The sequence below is a fragment of the Dermacentor variabilis genome, chromosome 1 (assembly GCF_050947875.1).
Source record: "Dermacentor variabilis isolate Ectoservices chromosome 1, ASM5094787v1, whole genome shotgun sequence".
In the NCBI taxonomy this organism is placed as follows: domain Eukaryota; kingdom Metazoa; phylum Arthropoda; class Arachnida; order Ixodida; family Ixodidae; genus Dermacentor; species Dermacentor variabilis.
The window spans coordinates 136,254,544-136,281,242 of record NC_134568.1 but is presented as its reverse complement, the minus strand read 5'-3'; the positions used below and the strand labels follow the sequence as shown (position 1 = coordinate 136,281,242).

Sequence of the window (26,699 nt, the reverse complement as noted above, 5' to 3'; positions counted from 1 at the left end):
CAAACGGGAATAGCCGATATTCTAATTGACATTAGGAGAAAAAAAATGGAGCTGGGCAGGTCATGTAATGCGCCGGTTAGTTAACCGTTGGACCTTTAGGGTAACAGAATGGCTACCAATAGAAGGGAAACGCAGTCGAGGACGGCAGAAGACAAGGTGGAGCGATGACATTAGGAAATTCGCGGGGCGCGAGTTGGAATCGGCTGGGACAGGACAGGGGTAATTGGAGATCGCAGGGAGAGGCCTTCGTCCTGCAGTATACATAAAACAGGCTAATAATGATGATAATGATGATGAAAAACCAACACTTTCCGATAAGGCACGAAGTATCTCATTTACCCCACGTTTTGCGAATACGACTGTAAATTCTGCGGCGAGCAAAACACCCTGTACCACGTGGTATGGAAACTCGACCGAAACACCGACATTCCCTGATCCCCCATCCCACAACGGAGTAGTGGGATACTCAGCTCACCAGCCTCAACCCCGATAACCAGCGTCAGCTGGTGAACAGGGGCAGGCGGCCAGGTCACATGGCTTCCTGGACTGAGAAGGGCGCCCGCAAGGAAGGCGACCAAACAACTAGGTCTGCTCTTAATAAAGTTAAATCATCATCATTATAATCATGGAAACAATCATAACTAAACCTGAAATGTGAAACCTGAACGGAGCAGTGTCACAGGTGATGTCAGGTATATCACGTTGGTTCGCCTGTTTGGTTCTGAAAAGTTGAACCAAACAGGTAAGCAGCCAGAGAACAAAGGTGCTTAATATTATAGTCGTGCAAGTCAAGCCAATTTTTTGTTTCTCCTCACTGGTGGTACCTGCAGGGAAGTATCTTCTAAAGCAGGGGTTTCCGAAACTGGCCAACACTGTGATGTGTGTTACACGCGAACTAAGGTGAACTATGGGTACTTTGCCGCGAACTGCAAATGCGAGTATATATAGCGTCTTTTCCAATTTACTACCTAGTATACCTATCTCCAGTCTCCAATCTCCTATCTTCACTCCCCGTTCTTTGCTCCTATTAAAGCGAAGCTTTCTTTGCCTCTTCCTTCGACTTTTCCACTGATGCTGCTGCTGTCTTGCACGATGCGTTGGGACGTGGTTCAGAGCGCCACATATACATGGAAGGAGAGTGGCAGAGAGGAAAGGCGACGCGAGAAGTTCGTTTGGACATTTGCACCGCATCGCATGTGCACAATGCCTTCTGGGGCTTCCTGGGCGTCGCCACAATACCCTCTTGACGGCTGTAATTATGCGTGATCCACCGCCAAAGCATTGCAGAAACTGCAGTGCTTACCTTTCTACAAGGTGCAACCGGGGGGGGGGGTGGATAAAATGGTAGGGAGTAGGTAGGGGAGAGCAGACAGGACAATGGGTAGAACCGGCGCAGCCACGAAACTAGTGAATAACAGCCTTGGCACCCTTCGCTCGCAACTCGCATATATAAGGGGAGGGCGGAAGAGGGAAAAAGCGACGTGAGAAGACGAGGAAACGCTACTACTAGACACAAAAGTAGTTGCGGACAAACTGGATAAACTTAGGTTCAAGGTACAGTGCTGCACGTTTCTGCTATTTCTGAAAAATAAACACCATTCAAATTTGTCAAATGGACAACTTACGCACGGTGTGCCAGACTCAAAGCCGCGTAAAGGCACCGTATACTGCCTAGACGACATCGTATAGCACCGTAGCATCTATAGATTTCCATGTCATTTCCACACTTCTGTGCCCACAGTGGTAGTTTTACGGCTATGGCATTGTTCGAGGTCGCGGGTTCGATCCCGACCACGGCAGCCACATTTCTGCGGGAGCGAAGTGGTCGCGAAAGAGCCCCAGGAGGTCATAATTAATCCGGAGTCTGCCACTATACGGCGTGGCTCATAATCAGACTGTGGCGTTGGCACGTAAAGCCCCATAACACAACTAAAGCCTAAAACACTTCTGCCATGATGCGATGCGCCGTGTGAGGGAATGAGAGAGAGACAACATTAACCTTCTCGGAGGTTATGAAGCATGGCGCACAGCAACGCCTCAAGCGAACACGTCTCGTTGTGTGTTCTGTGTACTACGCAGACAAACAGCAGTGGTGCACGCAAGGTAACACTTAACATCAACTTGCCGCCTTCGTATTGCACTAAACGCTGAAGAAATTAAACATTCGCCATCAACGTCACCGCCAATTATCGTCAATAAAACTAAACAGCTCAGAAAGCTTCGCTTACTTCGATTCCCACAGTACGTGGGATCCGCATACTTTTTCTTCCTTGCTCCTCTGTTGCCCCTTATTCATATGTCTGCCGTAATGCTGGACAGTTGCAGTGCGTTCAGCTGGAATTTCTTCACTTCCCAATTTCCAATGTCAGTATAATAAAAAAAAAAAATCCGAGGACGCCTAAGCACTTCTTATGAGTTGTGAATGCGAAAGCATTAAGGTCCAATTGAACGCCACTGAGCGGTCCTTCGAGTTATGAGCTCCTCGTGCGCAAGCGATTCAGTTGAGACGCTTGGTGCGTTTTGATTTGGCCTTACCGAAGCTTGCGCCGACAAGGAACGCGCGGATAACACAGACTACCGAGAGTGAGAGCGAGGACGATGTGGTGCCGCGGCGATGCCCTCTCCCCTCGCGAGTCTCGCAGATGTCTCGTTTCACTGCCTCTGCTCCGTCGAGACCCGAGCCAGCGAGCGCGAGCCAGCGTCAGGAGCGCGCCAGATAGGCTCGTGACGTGGCTTCGCAGCCAATGGGAAGTTTCGCTGCTACAGACGCCGCCGGCTTTTTTACTCAATGGACCATTTGACGCTTTCGCATCAATAACTGCAAGAAAACTAGGTTTCGCAGAATCCAGTGGTTTGGGGTTCCGCGAGCGGGTAAATTTGAATTCAACTGCCTCCATCACTTTAATTGACAGGGATAAATAAGGAGATGCTGGCATCAACAGAAGGTGCCGGCTACTCCTTCTCACATGGGTGACATGGAAATCCATCCCACAATATCACAAAGGTAAAAAAGAGATTATAAAATGAGAGATAAGTGTTGCAAGTACTGCATATAGTGCAGATACACAAACTGACACAAGAGAGAAAAGTGAATAAAAATGACACAATATGAATGGTCCCAAACACTGCAAGCGCAATACAGGAACACAAATTGTCACATTAAAGAAAAGTGCATGCACTGTCCACGTATACCTGGTGTTTGTACGTAAATCTTTAGACGTATTTCAAAATAGCCATTTTGAAATAAAAGTCTAAGCGACGGGTGATACGAAGTAATTAGTCATTAATTAAACAAACATCTAATAATTAACTTAGATTTTTAGGAATATCAGCGGGCTCATCGTGATTGGCAAACTGAAGCGAGCTCTCTGCACGAGCCACCCTTCTTTTTAAAGCAAAGCTTTCTTTGCCTTTTCCTTCGACTTTCCCACTGCTGCTGCTGCTGCTGCTGCTGTGGCTGCTGCTGTCCAGCACACCGCGTTGGGGGGTGATTCAGAGCCTGTATACATGGAAGGAGCGTGGGAAATCCCCCCGCCCCCCCCCCCTTCTCGTTTGTCTGTCACGAGGCGTCGGGAAAACCGCGAGAGCTCCTTATCTAGTATGGCGTGTTCACACTGATTATGCATGATCAGAATGAACAAAAGAAAAAAAGATCACCTCCCCTTCCAGTCCGTGAAGATGGACGAACAGCGAAGCCGTGTTAGTTCCCCCGAGTGTTCCACCATGCGAGTCGAACTTCGCAAGCATTCTATATTGTAAATATTTTGTTTCACCATGCTTTCACCTCATTGTCGCTTTTGCGTGCTTCGCGTGGTGAGCATGCTGTAGCAGTGCTTTTTTTTTTTTTGCGGCATTTCTGGCATCTGGCATTAGGCATCTCTGGTGCACAGCTCGGGGTCGACCCTACGACGACGAGCCCGTTCATGAGCCAATTCTCGCCGACGCTCGCGGTAGGCATCTTCTTCCTCAGAAGTATGCACTACTCGTGGTTTTCCCATAGTTGTAGCTGGGATGGAATGTGCGGAACCACTAATCCAAAGCTCCGTATACTGGGCGCAAGGCCTACCACTGGAGATGCGGGCGCTGCAATCGTTCTGACGATTGGTTGGATTGGTTTGACGATTGACGCGCCTGGCCGCACTTAATTCTTTCTGGCGCAATAAGTGCCGGCAGCCACGCGCTCCTAGTATCGAGTTTCAATCGCTGGGCACTGTTCGTTGGCCGCAAACCGCCAGCATAACATTTGTTTCTTTCGCGGTAGGGTGGAATCAATTGTCGATAAATTCGATGCCGATCTGGCTCGATGGCCGAAAATGCACCGTGTGACAACCGTATAAGATTCGCGTATGCATGAGATAGCATTCTCACAGGGGAAAGGGGGTCACTCCTACCCCTTTCCCCCTGTTGAGCTCATTTTTTACCCTCTCCCGCTAGGTCACGTGGCCCCTCTTTAGCAAAGTCCGACAACGACGGCGCAGGCTACGCATAAACAGCTTCGCTGTAAAAAAACAACTTATTTCCGATTGTAGGCCTCTTTCGCCATTAGCCCACCACTATTGGTCAACATCTTTTTTTTCGGCCTGCGCCTACTTTGCCTGTTTGTCACGCGACGTCACAAAACCACAAAAACTCACCGCGTCAAAGTGACGTGTACGCATTGAAGATACATTAATATGCCGAATGAAACATATATATATATATATATTTTCGGAATAGCCAGAGAGGCTATGGGCCCTATAACGTAAAACTATTCCACTATGTTTTTATTCCAATCTCCTGACGACAAATTTACGCAACCACCGACGCAAGCATCGGGCGGTAACCACCAGCGTTGTTTGAAAAGCCCATCAAATGCGCTTCTCATTTATATGTCACTTTCTTTTGATTTCAAAGCGAATAGCATTGCCTATACATTGAGCAGTTTTTCTTATCTAACTGACGGAGCCGGGGAGAGGAGCACGCTCTAGTAGAGAGAGTTTCGACAGGCCCGAGCCAGCGCAGTGAAAGTAGATAACCGGATGAGGAGGGTGGTGCCGGCGTCTGCGTTTGGTCCGCTTCCCCTTACTTAGCTCGCGCTGGCTGGTCGAGAATCACACCGGCGTGCAACGGAAGGTTAAAAATGTCGCTAAGACAGATACTCAGCAAAGTAGAGTTGGCAGAGAAATGTGGTATACGTGCTGAAAGGTCTCGATAACGTTATACGGCCACGTAAAATCTTTTTTAATACCCAAATAAAAGCGCATACTCCCCGGCAGCGCCGAGTAGCCAGTGCCACAGCGATTGACAGGCAGCGATATTCTACTCCTTTCGGAACGAGGCAGTGCCCGGCTACGCAGAAAAACTTTCTGTTTTGTTCGGCGTATTAATGCGTCTTTAACGCGTACACGTCACTCTGATGCGGCGAGTTTTCGCGGTTTCGTGACGTCGCGTGACAGACAGACAAAGTGGGTGCAGCCCGAAAAAGTTTGACCGGTAGCAGTTGGTGAAACAACGCCTTTTTCGTTAATGGCGAGAAAGGCGTTGAATCAGAAATAATTATTTTTATTTCGTTCGGTCTAATCATGCATAATCAGCGTGCACATATTATATCATATGGGGCGTTTTTGCGATTTTCGTGACGTCGCGTGACAGACAGGCGCGGTGGCTTCAAAATTTTTTGACCGATCCTGAAGGGCTGATTGCAGAATTGGAATAGAAACGTTTGGAATAGCTTTACGTTATCGTGCCCTATACTCCGTGCCCAAAGCAATAGAAGATGGCTGCCCGCCGATCACTCTGGCACTGGCTATATATTCGGAGCTGCTGGTTAGAATGGATTTATGTAGGGGTAATAAAAAATCTTGCGTGGCAGTATAACTTTGTCGAGCCCTTTCGGTCATACTTTACCAGCTCATCTTCCCTGAGGATTCGTTTTAGCGGCATTTTCAATTTTCCGTTGCACGTCACCGCAACTTTTTTGACCAGCCAGGCCGCAAGCCACATAGTTTCATTAAATGATTACTGGAAGAAGCTCTGGCGCTAACGTCTATGCGAACCGCAACCGGGGTGGTTCAGCCAACATGGGAACGATGGGTAGTACATGGATTTGCCAAAACTCCAGCGTTGAAACGGCTTCGCGACTTTGTGACTCATTGTTTTGAACAAAGTACTGCGTAATACATAAGTAAATAAGCGTCAATAATATCGTCCAGCAGCAGGATTCGAACAGAAGACATCTAGCACAGAAGCTCGATATTGAAACCATTGCGTTACGGACTCTTGTATCGATCGACAAGCGTCATAGAACACTCTTATGGATTTCTCGTGGGCAAGCGAGAGCGTAGAGGCTTGGGGCGTTTCAATTTGGCCCCCTCGACAGATTGAACCGCTCAAACTAGTAGCGATTGTGCGTGTTCGCAGAGTATTCTGCACTTAGACAAGTATAGATAACTCTGAAATGTAGGACAATGAAGGCAGATAAAGCGTAATAAACAAAGCCAACAGAACAAAGATCAGGCAAATCCATGTACTACCTATCGTTCCCACGGTGGCTGGAGGATCGCAGCGCCAGAGTTCCTTCTAGTCATTGTTGTACGAAACTCTATGCTTCAAGTTAAGCAAGTAGAAGCGGACCAATCACAGACGCCGGCACCACCATTTTTATTCGGCTATCTACTTTCCCTGCGCTAGCTCGGCCCCACCAAAACCCTCTCCACTCCTGCGTGCTCCTCGGCTCTTGACAGCCAATTAAATAAGAGAAACCCGTCTAAGTAGACAGTGCTATTCGCTTTGAAAGCAAACAAAAGTGACCGCCTAAACACGAGAAGAGCTTTGGATTGGGATGTTCAAAAAAACGCTGCGAGCCATCGTCCGATGCTTGCGTCGGTGGTTACGTAATTTGACATCAGGTGATTGGAATAAAAACAGATTGGAATAGTTTTACGTTGTATAGGGCCCCAGCATGTGGCATCCTTCTTCTGTTTGTCTCGCTTTCAGGTGAAAAGTGTGTCTATATTTGAAATACGTGTCTGGTTCATATCTTGGCGCATCAGCAGTGGGTGCCTTCATGGGCCATCGATGTTGTCCACAGGAGTGAACGCACTTCTGAGATTGTTTCCTCAGAGCCAAACCGTAAAAGTCTGGCAAATATCCCGAAACGGCCACGAAAGAGTGTTCACATTCCAAAGCTGGGCGTACAGTTGGCGTGCGGAAGGGCAGCAGCAGCGACAGGAGCCAGCGGCTGGCGCGAACGCCATTGTGCTCCACTTCGGCTGAAGGTCTCTTCGGATGCAAGTCCCGTCTCTTGCTTCCACGCCGTGCACGCGGGGTCGGCGAGCGACTGCGGCCATCAACGTACACAAGCCGTAGACGAAGAAGAAGGCGACGCAGCGCTCAAAGCGGTACGATACGAACGATGAGTATGGAAAGCATAAAGTGCACAACTGGCAATCGCCGGCGGAGGCCTGCAAGGCGGAAGAAGAGGGAAGGGCTCGGCGCGAGTCATCCACTGGTGCGCGAGAGCGCGCGCCCGGCGCTGCGGGGGCACGAAGAGAAGCGGACGCCACTGCACCCGGGAGTGGGGAAAGAAATCTCTGGCACAGCGCGGCAGGCCCATGTCGTCGCCTCGGACGCGTCGCCGGCAACGCAGCGGCCGAGGTCAGGCCACAGGGGTCAAATCCGCGCGCTCTCGAATGCGCGATTCGTTGACGTTGCCTCGTCCTCGCTGCTGCGCCCGACGCTGACTGCCGGCCGAGGACGACGGCCCCTGAAGCCGAGGAAGCCCGAGGCTCGCCGACTGCCCCACGGGTAAGCACGCCAACGTGTTGGTTAGCGAGAGCCCAAACGTGTCTCAATGGTGCTAGTGTGTGTAGCGCGATGAATGGAACGAAAAGCTTTGGTTCGCGCGGGTAGCATTCAACGACGTATATATTTCACTCCGCGAAATGCGACGCACGTGCAGCGCTTCCGTCCTTGCAGACGGCTTCTAGAAAATAGGAACGAATTCCAGCGGACTCCTTCACGCAGCCAGGCGCTCTCCGGATATGTGGGCACGGAACCGCTTCGCGCAGCTTCGCTTCCGCAATGAAACGAATGTCTCTCCGACATTCTTTTCACTGCGAGAAACGAGTTCTTTTCTTTTTCTTAAATTAGACGTTTTGAGTTACGATATCTGCTACTTCAGCAACAATATGTGCGTTAGTTTAATGACGCATGATCACGGGGCTATGTCGGCGAAATCTGAGTGGTGCCTGGCATGAGCTAATTTCCCCAAAATTGAATTCTTGGCGCCATGCAGCACTCCAGGCAAGGACAAACAGAAACTGACTCGCATTTCCCAATTTTGTTTTTTTTCTGACTCTGACTGTTGCGCGTGCAGTGGCTGATTCGAAAGCTCGTACTGAGGAAGCGGTGCAACTAATAGTCCGCAGTTCGTTTGCACTGCAGGCTCCTCGCAAACCCCGAAAATACGTTATAGATTTTTTTTGGTGAACATAGGCGGCACACAGAAATAAGGCGAGCGAGCCATTCGAGCTCCTTCTGTATACCGTGCTCTGTTGCGCTCGCGCTGCTGGTCCTGAATGAAGCTTACCACAAGTCATGTGGTAAGCTTACTATAACATTGGCTGATCGATTCTGCGTTTGCCGGGTTCTTTCCCGTACAATTGGGTAGAAGGAAATAATTCAAAAACTTATCGCGCGAATTATAAAAACGCTGATCGCGGCTCGCCCCTCTCCTCTACTTTCCAGAAAGAAATGATTAAATCAGAAGCGATGGAATTCATGGAAATCATATCACGAGATAATATATAATAATACGCTCAACCTATATGGGAGATGAGAATTTTCACATAACCTAGAAGTTGAGCATCATTAGTGGGTGTCAGCGGTGATTCACTATAACGCAATATGAGTGATGTTACAACAATACAACATTCGCACACTGCATGACGACAGCTTGCGCTGGGAGATATTTATAGCAGGAGCCATTCTCACCTGAGAGCGGGCATGCTCAGAGTGTTAGCCAGCGCCACACAAAGCAATTGCGCTGGCTAACACTCCCAGGGCTAGATATAGTAAACATATATATATATATATATATATATATATATATATATATATATATATATATATATAGAGAGAGAGAGAGAGAGAGAGAGAGAGAGAGAGAGAGGTTGCACACCACAAAAAGACAAACTCCTAGCGCTCCCCGATAAAGAATGGTTTCATAACATGGATGCAAGTTTTTACGTTGCCGAAATAGCACGGCTTAAGTTCTGACATTGCTAAGGCGTGATGCCACTTCGCATGAACTTATGCTATCACCTTTATGATATTTTTGAAAATGATGATATTAAAAGAGGCAGAAATTTTGTTTACAGATTTATGCATTTATATAACACGTGTTGATGACCTAGTTAGTACATGACTTGGAAAAAACGAACAAAAACGAGACATTGGACTGTACTGTGTCTTCTTGTTTAGCCCCGTTTTTAGCGCTTTTTCCCCAAGCTTCTATATAAGCAGCAGCGTTTACAAATCCGTCAACGCAACCCATCGGGGTTCATCCTTTGCAGATATACATGCGCGCGCATGCACGAAATATGTATTTTCCAACCAGAATATTCTTGTCCACAGACTAGCAGAGCAACCTATCCTTACCATTGAACAGCTTCACCTTTACCACTCCGAAACTCACTACTCGATCTTCTAGGTTTTGGTGATGACAAAAGCACTTCGATCACAACTATACATATGCTCCCGGCGGCTAGGTGGGGGGAGTCGGGAGCCAAGATGACAACAAACTTTCCCAGTAATTCTAAAGCCTTTGAGCTTACGCTCCTCCCCTTGAGAGACCGCACTTAGAGGGATGAATAGAGTCTGTGAAGAACGGCTGAACTTTCGGTTGGAATTGCCAGTATCCACGAATTGAAGAATAAATAAATAAAATACCAAACAAATGGGCAAAAGAGCAAACTAATTGTTGCAGATGGTCTAGAAAAACCCGCCGTCCATCCGTTTTTCATGAACTGAAAAAGGACAGCTGTTTCTTTTAATGATTACTTCGCGCACAAAAAGTAAGGAGAAAGAAAGGCGCTGGAAAGAAAGGCGAGGAGTAAGAAGAGACCTGGGGCGCTATAACGTAAAACTATTCCAAACTTTTCTATTCCAATTCTGCAATCAGCCCTCCGCGATTGGTCAAAAACTTTTTTGGACCACCCCCACTTCATCTGTCTCTCACGCGAAGTCACGAAAACCGCGATAGCTCCCCACCTGATATGACGTGACACACTGATTGTTTAGAACGACAGAAAGCTGAGCTAGTTGGTAAGGATTCATTATGCAAAATAGAAGTGAGGCGTGCAGACAGGACACAAGAGTAGAGAAGTCGGCGTTCGTGTTGTCCACTTCTCTACTCTTGTGTCCTGTCTGCACGCCTCACTTCTATTTTGCACAATGAACACTGATTGTGCATGATTTCACCAACCAAAAGAAAAATAGCTATTCGTGATTCGACGCCTTTTCGCCAATAGCCCTCGGCCATTGGTCAAAAGTTTTCGGGCTGCACTCACTTCCCCTGCCTGTCATGCGACGTCACAGAACCACAAAAACTCACCGCGTCAAAATGACGTGTACACGTTAAAGATGCATTAATATGCCGAACAAAACTGAATTTTCTTCTGAATGGCCGCAGGCTTCCCCGATCCGAAAAGAATAAGAGATGACTGCCGCCGATCGCTCAGGCACTGGCTACTCGCACCTGCCGGACAGCATGGGTTTATTTGCGCATAATAAAGCTTTTTGCGTGGCCTTGTAACGTTTCGAGCACTTTCGGCACGTTTACGACCTCGTACTGCCAACTCTTCTTTGCTGAAGATCAGTTTTAGCGGCATTCTTAACCTTCCGTTGCACACCATCGCGATTTTCGACCAGCCGCCGCAAGCTAAGTAAGGTAAAGCGGGCCAATCACAGACGCCGGCACCACCCTCTTCATCCGGTTATCGATATTCAGTGCACTGGCTCGGCCCCATCGAATTCCTCTCCACTTGAGCGTGCTCCTCGCCTCTTGTCAACGAATTAGATAAAACAAGCCGCTCAGTGTAGGCAATGCTATTCGTTTTTAAAGCAAAGAAAAGTGACCTCCTATAAACGAGGAGAGCGTTTGATTGGTCTGTTCAGACAACACTGTGGGTGACCGCCCAATGCTTGCGTGGTCGGTTACGCAACTTTGACGTCAAGAGATTGGAATAAAAATATAACGGAATAGTTTTACATTATACGGCCCCTGTTGCAACCCAGGTAACAAAGAAGATAAGCGTTGTTTTCCAATTAGACCTTCTAGTGAGTGGTCCGGCCACTGTTACGTCCGGAAGAGGGCGGTCACTATTTTGCAAGTCACCTATCACTCAGTGGCGCTTCCGTCGTTGTGGGCATGCTACACTATTCTACATTTAAAATACAGGAACGAACCTTTGCGCTAGAACTTGGATAATACCATATGATGCAAGTTTCACTCACTATCGGTGACCTGCTGTCCGACTTGCTTGAAAAGATGCTTGGAGGGAATTCTTGCGATCGTGGTGTTGTAGCCCTCACCACGTGAGGCGTATCATTATTTGATCACAGTATAGTGAATCGATGAGGCAAATAGTCCGAAGCAGGGCTGCTTTCTGTGTTGAAGCCTTTGTTAAAATGACGGTATCTGTAGTTAGCAGTAAAATAAAGGACGGCAGCTCTGAGAGATTTGAAAGTGTCATGTTTCCGGACACCCGCCTGTTCTGAAGACTGCAGAGAGGTTTTGTTAGGATGGGCTCTTCGCAGCAAGCAGCACGTTTTGCGATAGGGTATATAGGTTAACCTCAGCTAGGCGACCGGCGATGGCCGTCTGGGGTCGAGGTTTCGGGCAGTGACGAGACGCTCTTCCTTTGTCCATAATTTTTTCGCCAGCTTCGTTTCTCGACGCATAAAATGCGTCGAGAAATTACGAACGTAAGTTTTTAATCAACTAGATTAAACCGGCAAACTAACAAGATCCCTTGAAACGGTACACAGAATAAGATAATTTGGGAGCTTTTAAATTCAAGAAGGAAAGGAAGCGGCCCAGCATCCTGATTTAAAAAAATGGTCAAATAGCGTCACGTGCGGTTGATGTCACCGAAAGCTGTCTGGTTCGCCTTTCTGTCGTTCCCCACTTCCTGTCTGCGCTTTATAGGAATGGCTAAATCAACCGTGAGTGTTAGCGTGTGTCACTCGATATAGGAATTGGTGTCAATATAGAACGTCCACCAATAGTGCGGGTTCTATCTGAAACGTGGCCAAAGTCAAGGCAACGAGGTTTGGCGCAGTCCACGTGTCGTCTCAGAAATTACCTATTCCACTCTTTCACTCAGTAGTTACAAACTTATTGCTGTGAGGTGTGTGCTCACACGCACACTCATGAGCCTCTCATGTGCATACGGCCCGTTGATCCATCCACCAGATACAGCGAAACTTTTCGTATTCAACCTCCAAAATTTTGTTCGTATTATGGTTTATTGATCCACTGCGTACAAAATAAGGGGCGAGCGCTGTGCTTACATAGCTGGCGGCGCTGTGCACGGTTCTGCGTACAAAGCCCACGTTGTTGCACACGCGCGCATAGACCTAACCCGAAGCGAACAGTTGCAATCCAGGACACTTTTCGCTTTGTACAGGCCACTGATGTACGCAGTGTAAACAATAACTGGCCACATCCGATGCAATCAAAACGGAAGAACGTTTCTTAGAGCTTGTGGAATGACGCTTGCGCGTTATGATGTTCGCCATAAGCGCCAACCACAAATCCCCATCTGGCATGGCTGACCGCAGAGTGCCATAAAATACGCTAGCGAGAATTGCTTTGTCTTGCATGTGTGGCCCCGCTCAAGAAAGTTTGCCCTAAACGCAGGCCCCTCTCTGCCTTCGAGGGAAAATGAGCGGCGAAGCCTGCAGCTGCAATCCCAAGTGGGCGGACTCGGAGAGCTGGCGTCGGCGGCGGCACCGGTCAACCCGGGACACCAGTGTCACTGTTTTAGTGCGATCGTCTGCGACCGTGGCCGTGGCATGCCTCCTGCTGCACACAGCAGGAATATTCTCGGCGCAGCTTGTACCAGGCATGTATACATTCCTCTCGTAAGAAAAAAAGCCTTACATACAAGCAACCTGATCCTTGCCATCGCTATCACAGTATATGTTCGACTCAGCCATGCGCTGTGGCGTTGGGTGAGCTTGATGGGATTCCTTGGCCGTTGTTACAATGTGGAGCAGAGCTCCTAGTGCGGAGCAATCTAGGTCGGCCAGAAGTAGAATAAGCAAGGTGGGATGTGAGGGTGAGTAAAGATATGAATGCCGAAGAGGGGTGCGAGCGTTTTTAGAGTGTGTACTACCCCAAATATGATACTCAGGTTTGTCCCGTCTGTTCGCAATGGGCTGCACGACATCGTTCGGTATTGTATATATGTTTGCGCGCGCTACACGGAGGGAAGGGGAAACTGATTGTTTTATTGCGAATAGCATTACCGGCACAGTCAGACCAGCTTTCTTTCCGACTATCTAGCTGTCCACCAATCCCAACAAAAATATGGAACGATCCTGAAGATAGTGCAGTGTGAAAATGTGGGCCCTTCGCAAGGATAAGTGCCACTGGTTATGTGTCTGTGTTCAATGACCCTTATTGACTCGGGTGAATGTGCATGTGTGACTGGGTATGGGCGGATTTCATTCAGACTTCAGAATGCGCGTTCTCTTCTGAGGGAAACGCGAGAGAGGAGCCTGTCTGCAGTATAAGCCTCATACGTGGCGCGTTTCGGCTATTCGCACACTTGGATAGCCATCGTAGATGAGTTCTGCCTGAATTGTTGAACTACCTTGAACCCGTTACGAGGTAGATTTCGATGTACAGCTCTAAACTTTCCGAGACTGTATGACCCTGCTCACCTAACGGGGTCGCGCGATGCGGCTGGAGCTTGTTCGCTGCCACCTCTCTTTATGTGACCCAGGAAGCCGCTGAATTTATTAATTCACACAGTCTCATAGTCGGCTCTTTAATGCTTGCGGAGCTTTTGCCTACGTGATCCAAACGCAATGATGATATATCAGATTTCCTGTGAAATAGATACAGCTGCGTCATCAAGTCATCAAACATGCGTGCCAGTATAACAGGCAACACCGAAGCCGACAAAATTGCTAAAGAGGTGCATCATTCCAGAGGCTTATAGCGCGTTAAAAAGACAAGGACGAAAGTGAGACGTGACACACACAGGCGCTAACTTGCAACAATCTTTATTTCGAGCAAGGGACCCATACATATATACAACTTTTTTGCGTACATCATACATGCGCTGCTTGCAAAAAAAACCCTTACACACTATTGCGCAGGTACGATAACTCTGCGGGAAAGGGCAATTGATGGTTTAGACACACAGTTATCACAAAGCCTATCAATCATTTCTGCTTCTATAATTTCGCGAGTTATCCTACCTCGGGCTTTTCCCACAATGGAACAGTCTCTGTATGCTGGAGCACACGTCGAGTGGCCACCATCATCCACCCCGGCGACAGTGTAGCTGCAATGCCTGCAGTGGGCGTCAAGGAACCCACCCGGCTTTTCTGCTACATTATACCGGTGTTCCTTTAAACGCTCGTTGAGGCACCTTCCGCTTTGCCCCACGTAGTCCTTCCCACACATTAAAGGAAGGTTGTAAACAACTGCTTCTACACATTCAACAAACGGTTCCTGGTGTTTCTTTTTGCACGTGCGCTTATCAGAGAGGCCTGGTCTGGTTAGTCTGCACAGGCATTGCAATTTTGTAGAAGCTGAAAACACAACCCTAACATTCGCACGTTAGCCTATTTTCTTTAAACGGTGCGATAAGCCGTGGATATATGGAATGACAGCAACGCTCCTCTTATTTACACAAGGCACGCTGGCGGAATTATTTGATATCTTCGACTTGAGCAGACCCTCAGCAACGCTAATAAGTACATGTGTAGGGTAACCTGCCAATCGAAGACGGAGGATCTGATCCTCGATGCTTTCGGTCATCAGCTCCGGGCATGACTTACATAATGCGTTTGACAAGCATGTATTTGTGATTCCCCTCTTAACCAACTTAGAGTGCGCCGACTGATGTGGGAGCAGTGGCTTGTTCGCACGTGGCTCGTACTTCCAGCGTACATGGTCAGTGAAGAATAAAAACTTAATGTCAAGAAATCGGATACTTCTGTCAATCGGCAGTTCATGCGTTTAGAGGAGATAAACCCTCGCGTATAAAAGAAAGTGCATGAGTGGTTAAAAAATCGAAACAGTTAGAGCTGCAGTCAAGTAGAACTAAAAAATCATCGACGTATCTAAAAACTTTGAGAATCTTAAAATCTGCAAGCCGACCGCTTATGTTCTTGTCTAGTTCAGCTAAAAATATATCGCTAAGAATGGGAGCTATACATGATCTGATGCAAATTCCCTCCTTCTGTATAAAAGGCTGCCCTTCCCACTGAATGAAAGTAGACTGAAGATAAAAGCTAAGAAGTCCTAAGAAATCGTCATTCGACATCCTGGTGGCGTTCGCGAAGGCAACGTTTCCAAAGGGGTCAATAGAACTCTGAACACTGGAGAACACTGGGTCTGCTCAAGTCGAAGATATCAAATAATTCCGCCAGCGTGCCTTGTGTAGATAAGAGGAGCGTTGCTGTCATCCCATATATCCACGGCTTATCGTACCGTTTAAAGAAAATAGGCCAACGTGCGAATGTTAGGGTTGTGTTTTCAGCTTCTACAAAATTGCAATGCCTGTGCAGACTAACCAGACCAGGCCTCTCTGATAAGCGCACGTGCAAAAAGAAACACCAGGAACCGTTTGTTGAATGTGTAGAAGCAGTTGTTTACAACCTTCCTTTAAAGTGTGGGAAGAACTACGTGGGGCAAAGCGGAAGGTGCCTCAACGAGCATTTATAGGAACAGCGGTATAATGTAGCAGAAAAGCCGGGTGGGCTCCTTGACGCCCACTGCAGGCATTGCAGCTACACTGTCGCCGGGGTGGATGATGGTGACCACTCGACGTGTGCTCCAGCATACAGAGACTGCTCCATTGTGGGAAAAGCCCGAGGTAGGATAACTCGCGAAATTATAGAAGCAGAAATGATTGATAGGCTTTGCGATAACTGTGTGTCTAAACCATCAATTGCCCTTTCCCGCAAAGAGTTATCGTACCTGCGCAATAGTGCGTAAGGGTTTTTTTGCAAGCAGCGCATGTATGATGTACGCAAAAAAGTTGTATATATGTATGGGTCCCTTGCTCGAAATAAAGATTGTTGCAAGTTAGCGCCTGTGTGTGTCACGTCTCACTTTCGTCCTTGTCTTTTTAACGCGCTATAAGCCTCACGATATCTTACCAACAAGCCCAAATCAGTGCTTTACAGTACATCATTCCGCTCCTGTCACACTAACTCAATTCACGAGGGATAATGCTAACATTAAAACAAAACGATTGTGCAAGTCTATAACACAAGTTTACCCCTTTGACGCCAATTCCATGAACAGCCTTCTGTATATAGTTGACGCCCACCTACAGTTTCCGATCTCTGTTGGTGCTGGCCGTGACATAGACCCTCTCATTCGTCATATCAGGTTGTAAGCGGTGCCTATGCAGGTAGATAATTTGGTATCGTACGCGACGCTCAGCTATGCCTTACCGCATGTGCGACAATTCACGGGAGAACGTAGAACGCGTTCTATTAAGCTGCTGTAAGTTTGAACAGCAAAGATGTGCTTTGAAGGCAACGTTGATGATCCTTGATAATCTTTCTTTCAGCATAGGAAAGTTGCTTGCGCCATGGAATGAGACATCATTACAGCGTTCAGCTCTGAAAGGTTTAATACGTATCCTCTTTGCGGAAAGTGACATTGTATCTATGTATTAACACTTTGTATGTCATTGTGTGTTACTGTTATGTCGCAGCATTCTGTGTGGGTCATAGATTGATTAGTGTGCTGTTTTTCTTTTTTATATTGACTGTTGTTGTTTAAGCACGTCTACAAAATACAATTAACGTCGCACAGTTTGTTTGTTTTTCATATCCCCTCATATTATAATTCTTCACTCATTAGACAATCTATAGCTTGTGGCGAAGCAGGCGACGCAACTGTTGCTGACATTTCCAATGTCATCAGAATAAAGGACTCACTCTTCTCACTAACGTTTCCTGTTCACATTGATGGGTTGCAGTCGGTAGGATAGGCCAGTAGTGTTATTCGTGTAGTCGATGACATTTAGTCAACGGCATTTTGCATCTCACCGCGAGATCACAGAACTCGGGGACTGACTCCCCAATCGGCGCGCGTACAAAAGCGTTCACGCGCGCTGCGATTCAATGAGGGACGCCACGGCTCGCCGCAGTTCCGCTCGTTGTCGCGGAGGCAGCGATACTAGAACTGTACTTCAGATCGTAATACATATAGAGAAAAGCGCGGACGCCTGTATAATATATAAAGACTGCGATTTTAAACAACACATATGGCGCACTTAAGAGCCGACTTAGATGCTGTAATCAGCGGTCAGCATCCAACTCTGTTACGAAGGTTTGACCGCAAAGCAAGGCGACATACCATTTTTTTTCACGATTTCCCGTGTTAATTTAAAATTATTCCTACCTAAACAGCATACAGCGCACTCAATTTTATCACTCTAAATCATGGTCTTTTCATTTCCGTCAAGATCTCATGATACATTATGGACGGTCATGACACTGGCCAATGACTGAATAAAGAGAACTTTAGCGAGCCTAGCCATACACGTGCGAGAAGAACATGCTATAACACCCGTAATGTGACTTAGTTCATATACTCTTAGCGAAGCCTGCAAATGCCTCGACTGCGCTTTGCAAAATTGGAGGAATTCCGTCCGGTTTACCATCGAACAGCGGCGCGGCATGTGTATTGTTGTTTCAATGCTCGCGGTGGGGCTCTAACCAGGGGCTCAATAGAACTGAAAATTATCCAAGAATCTACAACGTGCCTTCTCAGCCAGCAGGCTATGACATTTTTGTCATGGCAGCTACGACATTGAACGGGTCAGAGCGGCATTCGTGTACTCGGTGCAGGTAAGTCATTATGAAGCTTACGTAATTACGGAAAGAGCGATGAGCATTTACTGACTCGCTTCAAATATTTAATTACACTGAAATAATCAGTATAGACGTGCGCACGTGTGAACCATGCGCATTCCAAGTGAACTCTCATTACAGAACCCAATTGAAGTTGTTACAGGATTCGTAGACGCGCCTGTTTACACGTATAACGTTAGTTTTGCCTTACTATCTTTTAGGCATTCTTCGTGCAAGTAAAAAAAAAAATCTCAATTGGTCATCAGAACAGTGTGGTGGTTGGACTTGTGTGCCCAGATACTGTCGACCTGGTTGGCCGCGTTGACCTGGGTCTGCTCCCTCCCGGTGTCGAGGTGCGGCCGGGCATCTGCGAGCAGCGGCCGGCTTGGCTGGACACGGACGGCACACCCATGTTCCTCGGGCCGGACACCGCTTACGGCATCTCGCGCGGCGCCAATCTCTCGGTGTCCACGCTCGAAGCATTTCCATGTGCGTGCCGCTGGCTGGCAAGGATTTCGCTCCTTATTTTTGTTTATGGCTAGGCAGTGCGCTCAAGATGCATGACCTGAAACAAAGAAAAAAGAGAAAAAGAGAATTCGGATAGAAAAAAAAAACAACAGGTCTATGCTCCCTAGTTCGGTCACAAAAGACGAATAGAAACAAACAAGGTTAGGAAAGTCAGGATGCTCTTTCTATATGAAGCTATATCTTGTCAAGACCTATCATTTGATAGGTGGACATGGCTTTAGTCCTTGGCAAAGATGACCTGTTCTCCTGTTCGAACAGGTGGAACTACCAACATACTTAAGAGGATAGAAGCTCTAGCTCGGGGCCAGCTCTGACTTTCCTAGTACACGTACTACACGTAAAATGCAGAAATGTTTCGGCATTCAGGGCGTTTCATTCGTTGAGCATTCTACACAGACACTAGTGATGAGAAAAATTGAATTCGGACTTTTCTACAGAAAGGCACGGGCAGCCAGCGATTCCTCCTTAAAAAGAGTTAAACGTGTGCTTACTCATGTACTAAATCAAGTCTAGATGAGTTGCTTAATCGCAAGTATTTAGAAGGCGCTAGGCATAAAGATGGCGCGAAAGCTCGTTGCACGATAGTAAGACGCTCTGAAGAAGAGCGTCACCCGCAGCAGCACACTATATTTCACTATGAAGGCGTAATAATCTCGATGAAACAAACTTGAAACAAGCGATGAAACAAAAGTCAGAACCATCGTGGACTGAAACAAAATGTCCGCAAAAGTGCCTAGACTTTTGTAACGAATATAGGGTGTACTAAATCAACTCACGCAGCTAGTGATAGCGGTTGGCGATTTTCTTTAAAGGCTCTTCGTGGCTGAAAAAGTTGGAAGAGCTTGTGCAGCGATTAAAACAAAGGCTAGTCAGCAACGGGTAAATGTCAGTGCCATGTAAAGCACTGAAATCCTTTCTTAGCCTGTGTTAAATATCTATCGCATACTTCTTTCTTATAGAGATGTTTACACTGGCCAGACGGGATGTTGTTTGAATGAATGGTTGCGGAATCATTACATGCACGATTGCAACACCAAGGTACGCCTTGCTCGCATCTGTCTGCCCATTCTAGGTCGTGTGGTTGCAAGCCTTTCTCAGAGCGCACGCGTGTGAAAACAAGACATAAAAGTTGGAAGGCATGCGAGATCCCCCCCCCCCCCCCCCCCCCATGCAGACCTTCTATAACAAAGAAAAAAAAAGCACTATCGATAATTGGCCTTGTCGGTCCTTTCCATTTCCCATTTTCCGTTATTCTTAATAAAAAAAAATATCAGTTGTTAGCGTCTATCCAGCGTGCTTCGATCTTGTGCGCTGCTCAGACCGACATCTCTCTGCCTTTCAGTAAATAAATTTCTCTCTCATCTCTCTTTCTCGTGTGACCACGTACCATTTGCGATGCAATCAAAACGAAAGTCAACCAACGCGTGTACTTGTGCCAGGAAGGGAGTGCTTGATATGCATATTCTTTCCGTGCGTCCTGCAGTCGGCTTTCCGCGAGACTTCTCGGTGCTGGCCACGTTTCGCATGGAACAGAACACGCGAGGCTACCTGCTCTCCGTGTACGACTGGAATGACGAGGAGCAGCTGTCACTGCACATGGGCGAGAATCTGACGTTTGCGCTGCGTTCCGCCAACGGCAACGGCAGCACCGTCTACTCGGCGGTCTTCACCGAGCCTTTCAACGACGGAAAGCGAGTATCTCTTTGTAGTCTAGTTCTCGGAGTGAATTTCACCGTTCTCTTTGCTGGCTCGCTTATCCCCTGCAGAGATCAGGGTTGCGATTTGGCCTTGTTGGTATGTAATCGCGAAGGCATTTAATGCAGCACAACTAGTGCGTAAATGGACACACACACACACACACACACACACACACGCGCACACACACACACACACACACACACACACACACACACACACACACACACACACACACACACACACACACACACACACACACACACACACACACACACACACACACACACACACACACACACACACACACACACACACACACACACACACACACACACACACACACACACACACACACACACACACACACACACACACACACACACACACACACACACACACACACACACACACACACACACGCACGCACACGCACACGCACACGCACGCACACGATTTTAATTAGTCATAAGAAGCCGACAAACAATGACAGCGAGGACAGCACAGGGGAAATTGTAGTTTTTAATTGAATTAAAGAGATGATAAATAACTAGAAATGAAGGTGGATGAAGAAAATGCACCGACGATTACGATACTATAATGCGAAATTTGAGCGCAGCGCTATGCGTGTTTTCATTTTGAGATATATTGACTGGCGCGGACAATCTGCCTTGTGCGGCACTTTGCAAACGGAGTGAAGTGTGGCGCGACTACTTCGCTAATCGGGAAATTGCGAGAGACAGTGGGTGGGTGACGCGTGGGCGCGATTCACAAGCCACCGCAGACAGACCTCCGCTGATGCAGCGCTTTGTTTCCATATTTCTGACACGCGCTACTCTGGCGCCATCTCGCAGTCATCGCCGCCGCAGAACCCGTCTTGCGTTGCACTACGCTTTTCTTCTCACGCTTTTGCCATACCCTCCTCCTCCGGTTTCCGCCTCATGGTTACGCTGCACCCTGCTCCCGCCCTTTCCTCCTTGCCTCTCTACGCTATCACCGTCTTTCTTCTCCGCGTTCACTCTTTCATCTTTCATTGCACTCGGTCACGAGGGACGCCAAGGCACGCCAACGCTCAACGCAGGAACGGGCACCTAAGAGCTGCCCGCTATAACTGGCCGCAGGTGGGATACGAACCCACGTCTTCGCATTACGCGTGTGAATGAATCAATCAATTTCGGGCTTTTACGTACCAAAACCACGATTTGATTATGAGGCATTTCGTAGGGGACGACCTCGAAAATTTGGACCGCCTGGGTTCTTTAATGTGCACCTCCACCTAGGTCCCTATAACGTAAAACTATTCCAATGCGTTTTTATTCCAATCTCCTGACGTCAGAAGGGTTGAAATCTGGGCCAGTTGGTACATACTTGAACGAAAAAACCAGTCAAAAACACAAAGGACAAGAGTAGAGGTTCACACCACAACGACTGGACTATCAACTGAGGTTTATTAGAATCGGTGTAGTCCCAGCAAGGCCAGCAGAGCATGCGCAACTGCATCATCGCTAATCACATAGCATGAAAAGACAAGAAACGCTTCTATCGTGACCGACCTAGAAATTCAAATTCTTTTTCAAGTAAGCGCACCGAGGTTGTACTAACGCAGTCATCACCTCATAAACTGATGTAGTACGCTTCCAAGATTTCTCGCTCTTCTTTGCCCTTGCCCCTACCAATCAACTTTAGGTGATGACTGCGTTAGTACAACCTCGGTGCGCTTACTTGAAAAAGAATTTGAATTTCTAGGTCGGTCACGATAGAAGCGTTTCTTGTCTTTTCATGCTATGTGATTAGCGATGATGCAGTTGCGCATGCTCTGCTCACCTTGCTGGGACTACACCGATTCTAATAAACCTCAGTTGATAGTCCAGTCGTTGTGGTGTGAACCTCTCCTCTTGTCCTTTGTGTTTTTGACTGGTTTTTTTCGTTCCTGACGTCAAATTTGCGTAACCGCCGACGCAAGGATCGGGCGGTCACCCACAGGGTTGTCTGAATAGACCAATCAAACGCTCTCCTCGTTCTTAGGAGGTAACATTTGTTTGCTTGAAAAACGAATAACATCAATTGCCTACACTGAGCAGTTTGTCTTATCTAATTGGCTGACAAGAGGCGAGGAGCACACTCAAGTGGAGAGGGATTCGATGGGGCCGAGCCACTGCACTGAAATTCAATAACCGGACCAAGAGGGTGGTGCCGGCGTCTGCGGTTGGTCCGATTTTCCTTACTGAGGTTGCGGTGGCTTGTCGAAAATCGCGGCGGTCTGCAGCGGAAGCTTAAGAATGACGCTGAAACGGATCCTCAGCAAAGAAGAGTTGGCAGAACGAAGTCGCAAACGTGCCGAAAGTGCTCAAAAACGTTACACGGCCGCGCAAAACGTTTTGTTATACGCAATTAATCCCATGCTCTCCGGCAGGTGCGAGTCGCCAGTGCCTTTGCGACCGGCGGCAGCCATCTTTTATTTCTTTCGGAACGGGGCAGCCTGCGGCTATTCCGAAGAAAATTCAGTTTTGTTCGGCATATTAATGCATCTTTATCGCGTACACGTCAGTTTGACGCGGTGTGTTCTTGCGGTTTTGTGACGTCGCGTGACAGGCAGGTGAAGTGGGTGCAGCCCGAAAACTATTGACCAATAGGCGAAGGCTAATGGCGAAAATGCGTCGAATCAGCAATAACAATTTTTCTTTTGTTCGGTCCAATGACGCATATCAGTGTGTACGCGTCATACCACATAGGAAGCCACAGCTGTTTTCGTGACGTCGCGTGACGGACAGGCGAAGTGGGAGTGCTTCAAAAAAGTTTTTCGCCCATGGCGGAGGGCTGATTACAGAATTGGAATAGAAAAGTTTGAAATAGTTTTACGTTATAGCGCCCCTAAGTACACGGGTGTTTTCACATTTCGCCCCCAAAGAAGCCTGCGAACACACGCAAAGTGCCTCGAGTGGCAAGTCCCGCGGCAATTTTGCGTGCATTTGCGGACTTCTTTCACGCTCGGAAGAACACTTTTATGCAGCGCGTATTCAGCAACAGAAAGCTGTATCGGGAGCTTTTAATGTCACTACAATTTTCTCATTTACACTTTTAATCTAATTATAGTATTTAAAAAGTTGATTAATAATTTGAGGCTAATTATCTAGTTAGGCGGTATGAGAAAAATAAGTTGAGTATCTATACTAGAAAGACGCCGGACTCGAATCTTATTGATTTGAAAATAATGTTGACGCTCTCCAAGCGACAGCAAGCAACATTACCTTGGTTCTGCCCAGCCACGTGGCATTCGCATATATTTGAACCTGTATATTTGAACCATATATATATATATATATATATATATATATATATATATATATATATATATATATATAACTCTCTGTGTGTGTGTGTCGTGCTCTTCTTTTGCTCAGGTGCTACTACACTGAACGCCTTCGCATTATAGTCTCGTGGTTGATTGAATGTGAAACGCTATCCTTGGAAACATAGAATTTCTCACTATTTTACCTACAGGGAAATATGGCGCTGCTGCGCTGTGGTATGCATGGGAATGCCGGTATATTGTGACTTCGGATTGGCATCGTCCTCATAGAACCAGGACACCTGCCTGGCAAGCAGCGTTCAGTTTGTCACAATGACTCATTATTTACTAAAACCGCACATAAAAAGCTGTTTTAGCTTTATTATTACACAAAAACATGTTCTATTTAATTATGAAAATTTGTTAATGCATGTACAAATATATGAAACGTATAAAGTATCAGCCGGCCGCTAAAGGGGGAGGACAGACGACAAAATTCGCGCTCGCTTTGGAACAATTTGTTCTTTTTTCTTTCTTTTCATCGCTTATTTTTGCATTGTAGGTGAGTAAACGTCATTGGAAGATGTAATATGGTTGAATGAAAACCTTTTATGAAGATTTTACTTTAAGAACGCGTTATTTGTGTAGACATATCCACGTTTTAGACGAAGCCTCTTGCAACACCAGCCAACACAAGCCTCGCAAACTCATATATATACCGTCATTCCCATGACGGCACAGCGCCCCTTAGGAAACTCCCATAGGCGGTGGCGCCAGATTTCCCTCTAGCTGTTACAGTGTGAAACTCTATGCTTGGAAAGAAAACAATCTCACGGTTCGCGGCATCGTCTGCTCAAAAGATAGGTCGTCCGTCGATGGGCGACTATCTCGAAGACTTTCGTTTGTGGTGGCTTCTCCACATTTAGATGAATTGTGGGGAGAAGTCCTTCTTTACGATTCTTTTCATTTTGCAAGTGCTAGCTTACATATTACCTGTAAGTATGTAGATATTGTCGCCACCCTCGTCATTCTCTTTGAGTGTTGTAAGGAACTTATATTGGGGATGGATTTCTTGAGAGAGTACGGTGCAGTGATTAATGTCCGTGACCTCGTCGTCCCATTTTCTACGAGCTCAGACGACGTCGACCCCGCGGAACACCAGCGACCCCGCTTACGTATCGCCGACGACGACGTCACGCTTCCGCCGCGAAGCTGTTCCCTCGTACCTGTAATCTGCGTCAACTTGAACACCGGGACTGGCGTCGCTGAACACATCGACGCACTGGTACTGAGTGAAGGGGTTTCCATCGCCAGGGCCGTAATTAACGTACGCGACGGGCATGCTGAACTCCTGCTGACGAATTTTACCAGGGAACGTCGAAACATTGTTAAAGGCACGGCTGTTGCTTACTTCGACGAATTTACTTCAATACAGGACTGCCTCTCAGTGGAGCACGCGACGTCCACCGTGGTTATGCCTGCCCCTGTGGTTGACATCAGTCCCACCTTATCGCCCGTGGAACGCAACAGCCTTCTTGAGCTCATCGATGAGTTTAAGAGCTGCTTCTCATCCACGTCACGAGTTAGCCAGACGCCGCTCACCAAGCACCGTATTGCCACCGAAGCCGACGCCAGACCAATTCGGCAGAATCCTTATCGTGTAGCACCTAAAGAGCGCGAGGCAATACCAACACAAGTGAAGATCATGCTTGAGGACGGAGTTATTCGGCCCTCTGAGAGCTCTTGGGCATCGCCTGTCGTATTGGTGAAAAAGAAAGACGGCAGCCTGCGCTTCTGCGTCGACTATCGAAAACTCAATCAGATCACAAAGAAAGACGTTTATCCGCTACCGCGTATCGACGATTCACTGGACAGGCTACGAAACGCACATTACTCTTCGTCCATGGACTTGAAAAGCGGCTACTGGCAAATAGGAGTTGATGAGAGAGACCGTGAGAAGACCGCTTTTGTGATGCCCGACGGACTTTATGAATTTCAGGTGCTCCCCTTCGGTTTGTGTTCTGCGCCGGCAATGTTTCAACGACTAATGGACACGGTACTCTCAGGCCTCAAATGGCAAACCTGTATGGTGTACCTCGACGACGTGATTGTTTTCTCCATCACGTTCGTGGAACACTTACAGAGACTAAAGACGGTCTTTGAAGCAATACGCTCAGCCGGTCTAACTTTGAAACCTGAAAAGTGCCATTTTGGTTTTGAAGAACTTCAATTTCTCGGTCATGTTGTTAGTTGTGAAGGTGTCCGACCTGACCCTGATAAAATCTCTGCCGTCGCTAATTTTCCAACGCCATCAGATAAAAAGGCAGTGCGACGTCTTCTGGGCCTTTGCGCCTACTACCGACGGTTTATCGCGGAATTTTCGCGTGACATTGACATTGACATTGACACATCTTACCAGAGAAGATGTCCCCTTTGTGTGGGGTGAAGACCAGCAACGGGCTTTTGATGACCTACGGCAACGGCTGCAGACGCCTCCCGTGCTCGCACACTTTGATGAAGACGCCCCTACGATTCTTCATACCGACGCTAGTAATGTCGGCCTTAGCGCAGTGGTTGTACAGCGGCAGGACGGCGCCGAAAGAGTGATTGTTTACGCCAGCAGGACGCTATCAAGCACGGAGGCTAACTACTCTACTACAGAAAAAGAATGTCTCACACTGGTGTGGGCCGTCCTCAAATTTCGGCCATATTTGTATGGTCGGAGTTTTGCCGTTGTCAGTAATCATGATACACTTTGCTGGCTGACTAAATTAAAAGATCCAGCTGGTCGGCTTGCGCGCTGGAGCCTTCGGATCCAAGAGTTCGACTTCACGGTTGTATACAAATCGGGGAAACGACACGCCGACGCCGACTGCCTTTCTCGGTCTCATGTTGAGACTGCCGTGCACGACGATGATGACGCGGCTTTTCTAGATGTGCTAGATACTGTGGCTGTTTCACGCCAGCAACGCGAGGACGCAAAACTTGTTCCTATTTTCGATTACTTAGAGGGAAGAACAAGCAGCGTGCCGAGGTTATTCGCCAGATTGCTGCCTTCATTCTGCTTACGCTACGACGTTCTCTATAAAAA

At 47.5% G+C, this 26,699-nt stretch overlaps 1 protein-coding gene across 1 annotated transcript in view; it reads left to right on the top strand.

Moving 5' to 3' along the window:
* Positions 1-12,928: 12,928 nt before the first annotated feature.
* The window catches only part of LOC142586005 (collagen alpha-1(V) chain-like), a 28,207-nt gene continuing 14,436 nt past the window's right edge, over positions 12,929-26,699 (top strand). Inside the window, exons 1-3 of the mRNA XM_075697251.1 lie at positions 12,929-13,109; positions 18,394-18,585; positions 20,108-20,315. Of these exons, the coding sequence (XP_075553366.1) occupies positions 12,929-13,109; positions 18,394-18,585; positions 20,108-20,315 (581 nt within the window). The remainder of the gene's footprint in view (positions 13,110-18,393; positions 18,586-20,107; positions 20,316-26,699) is intronic.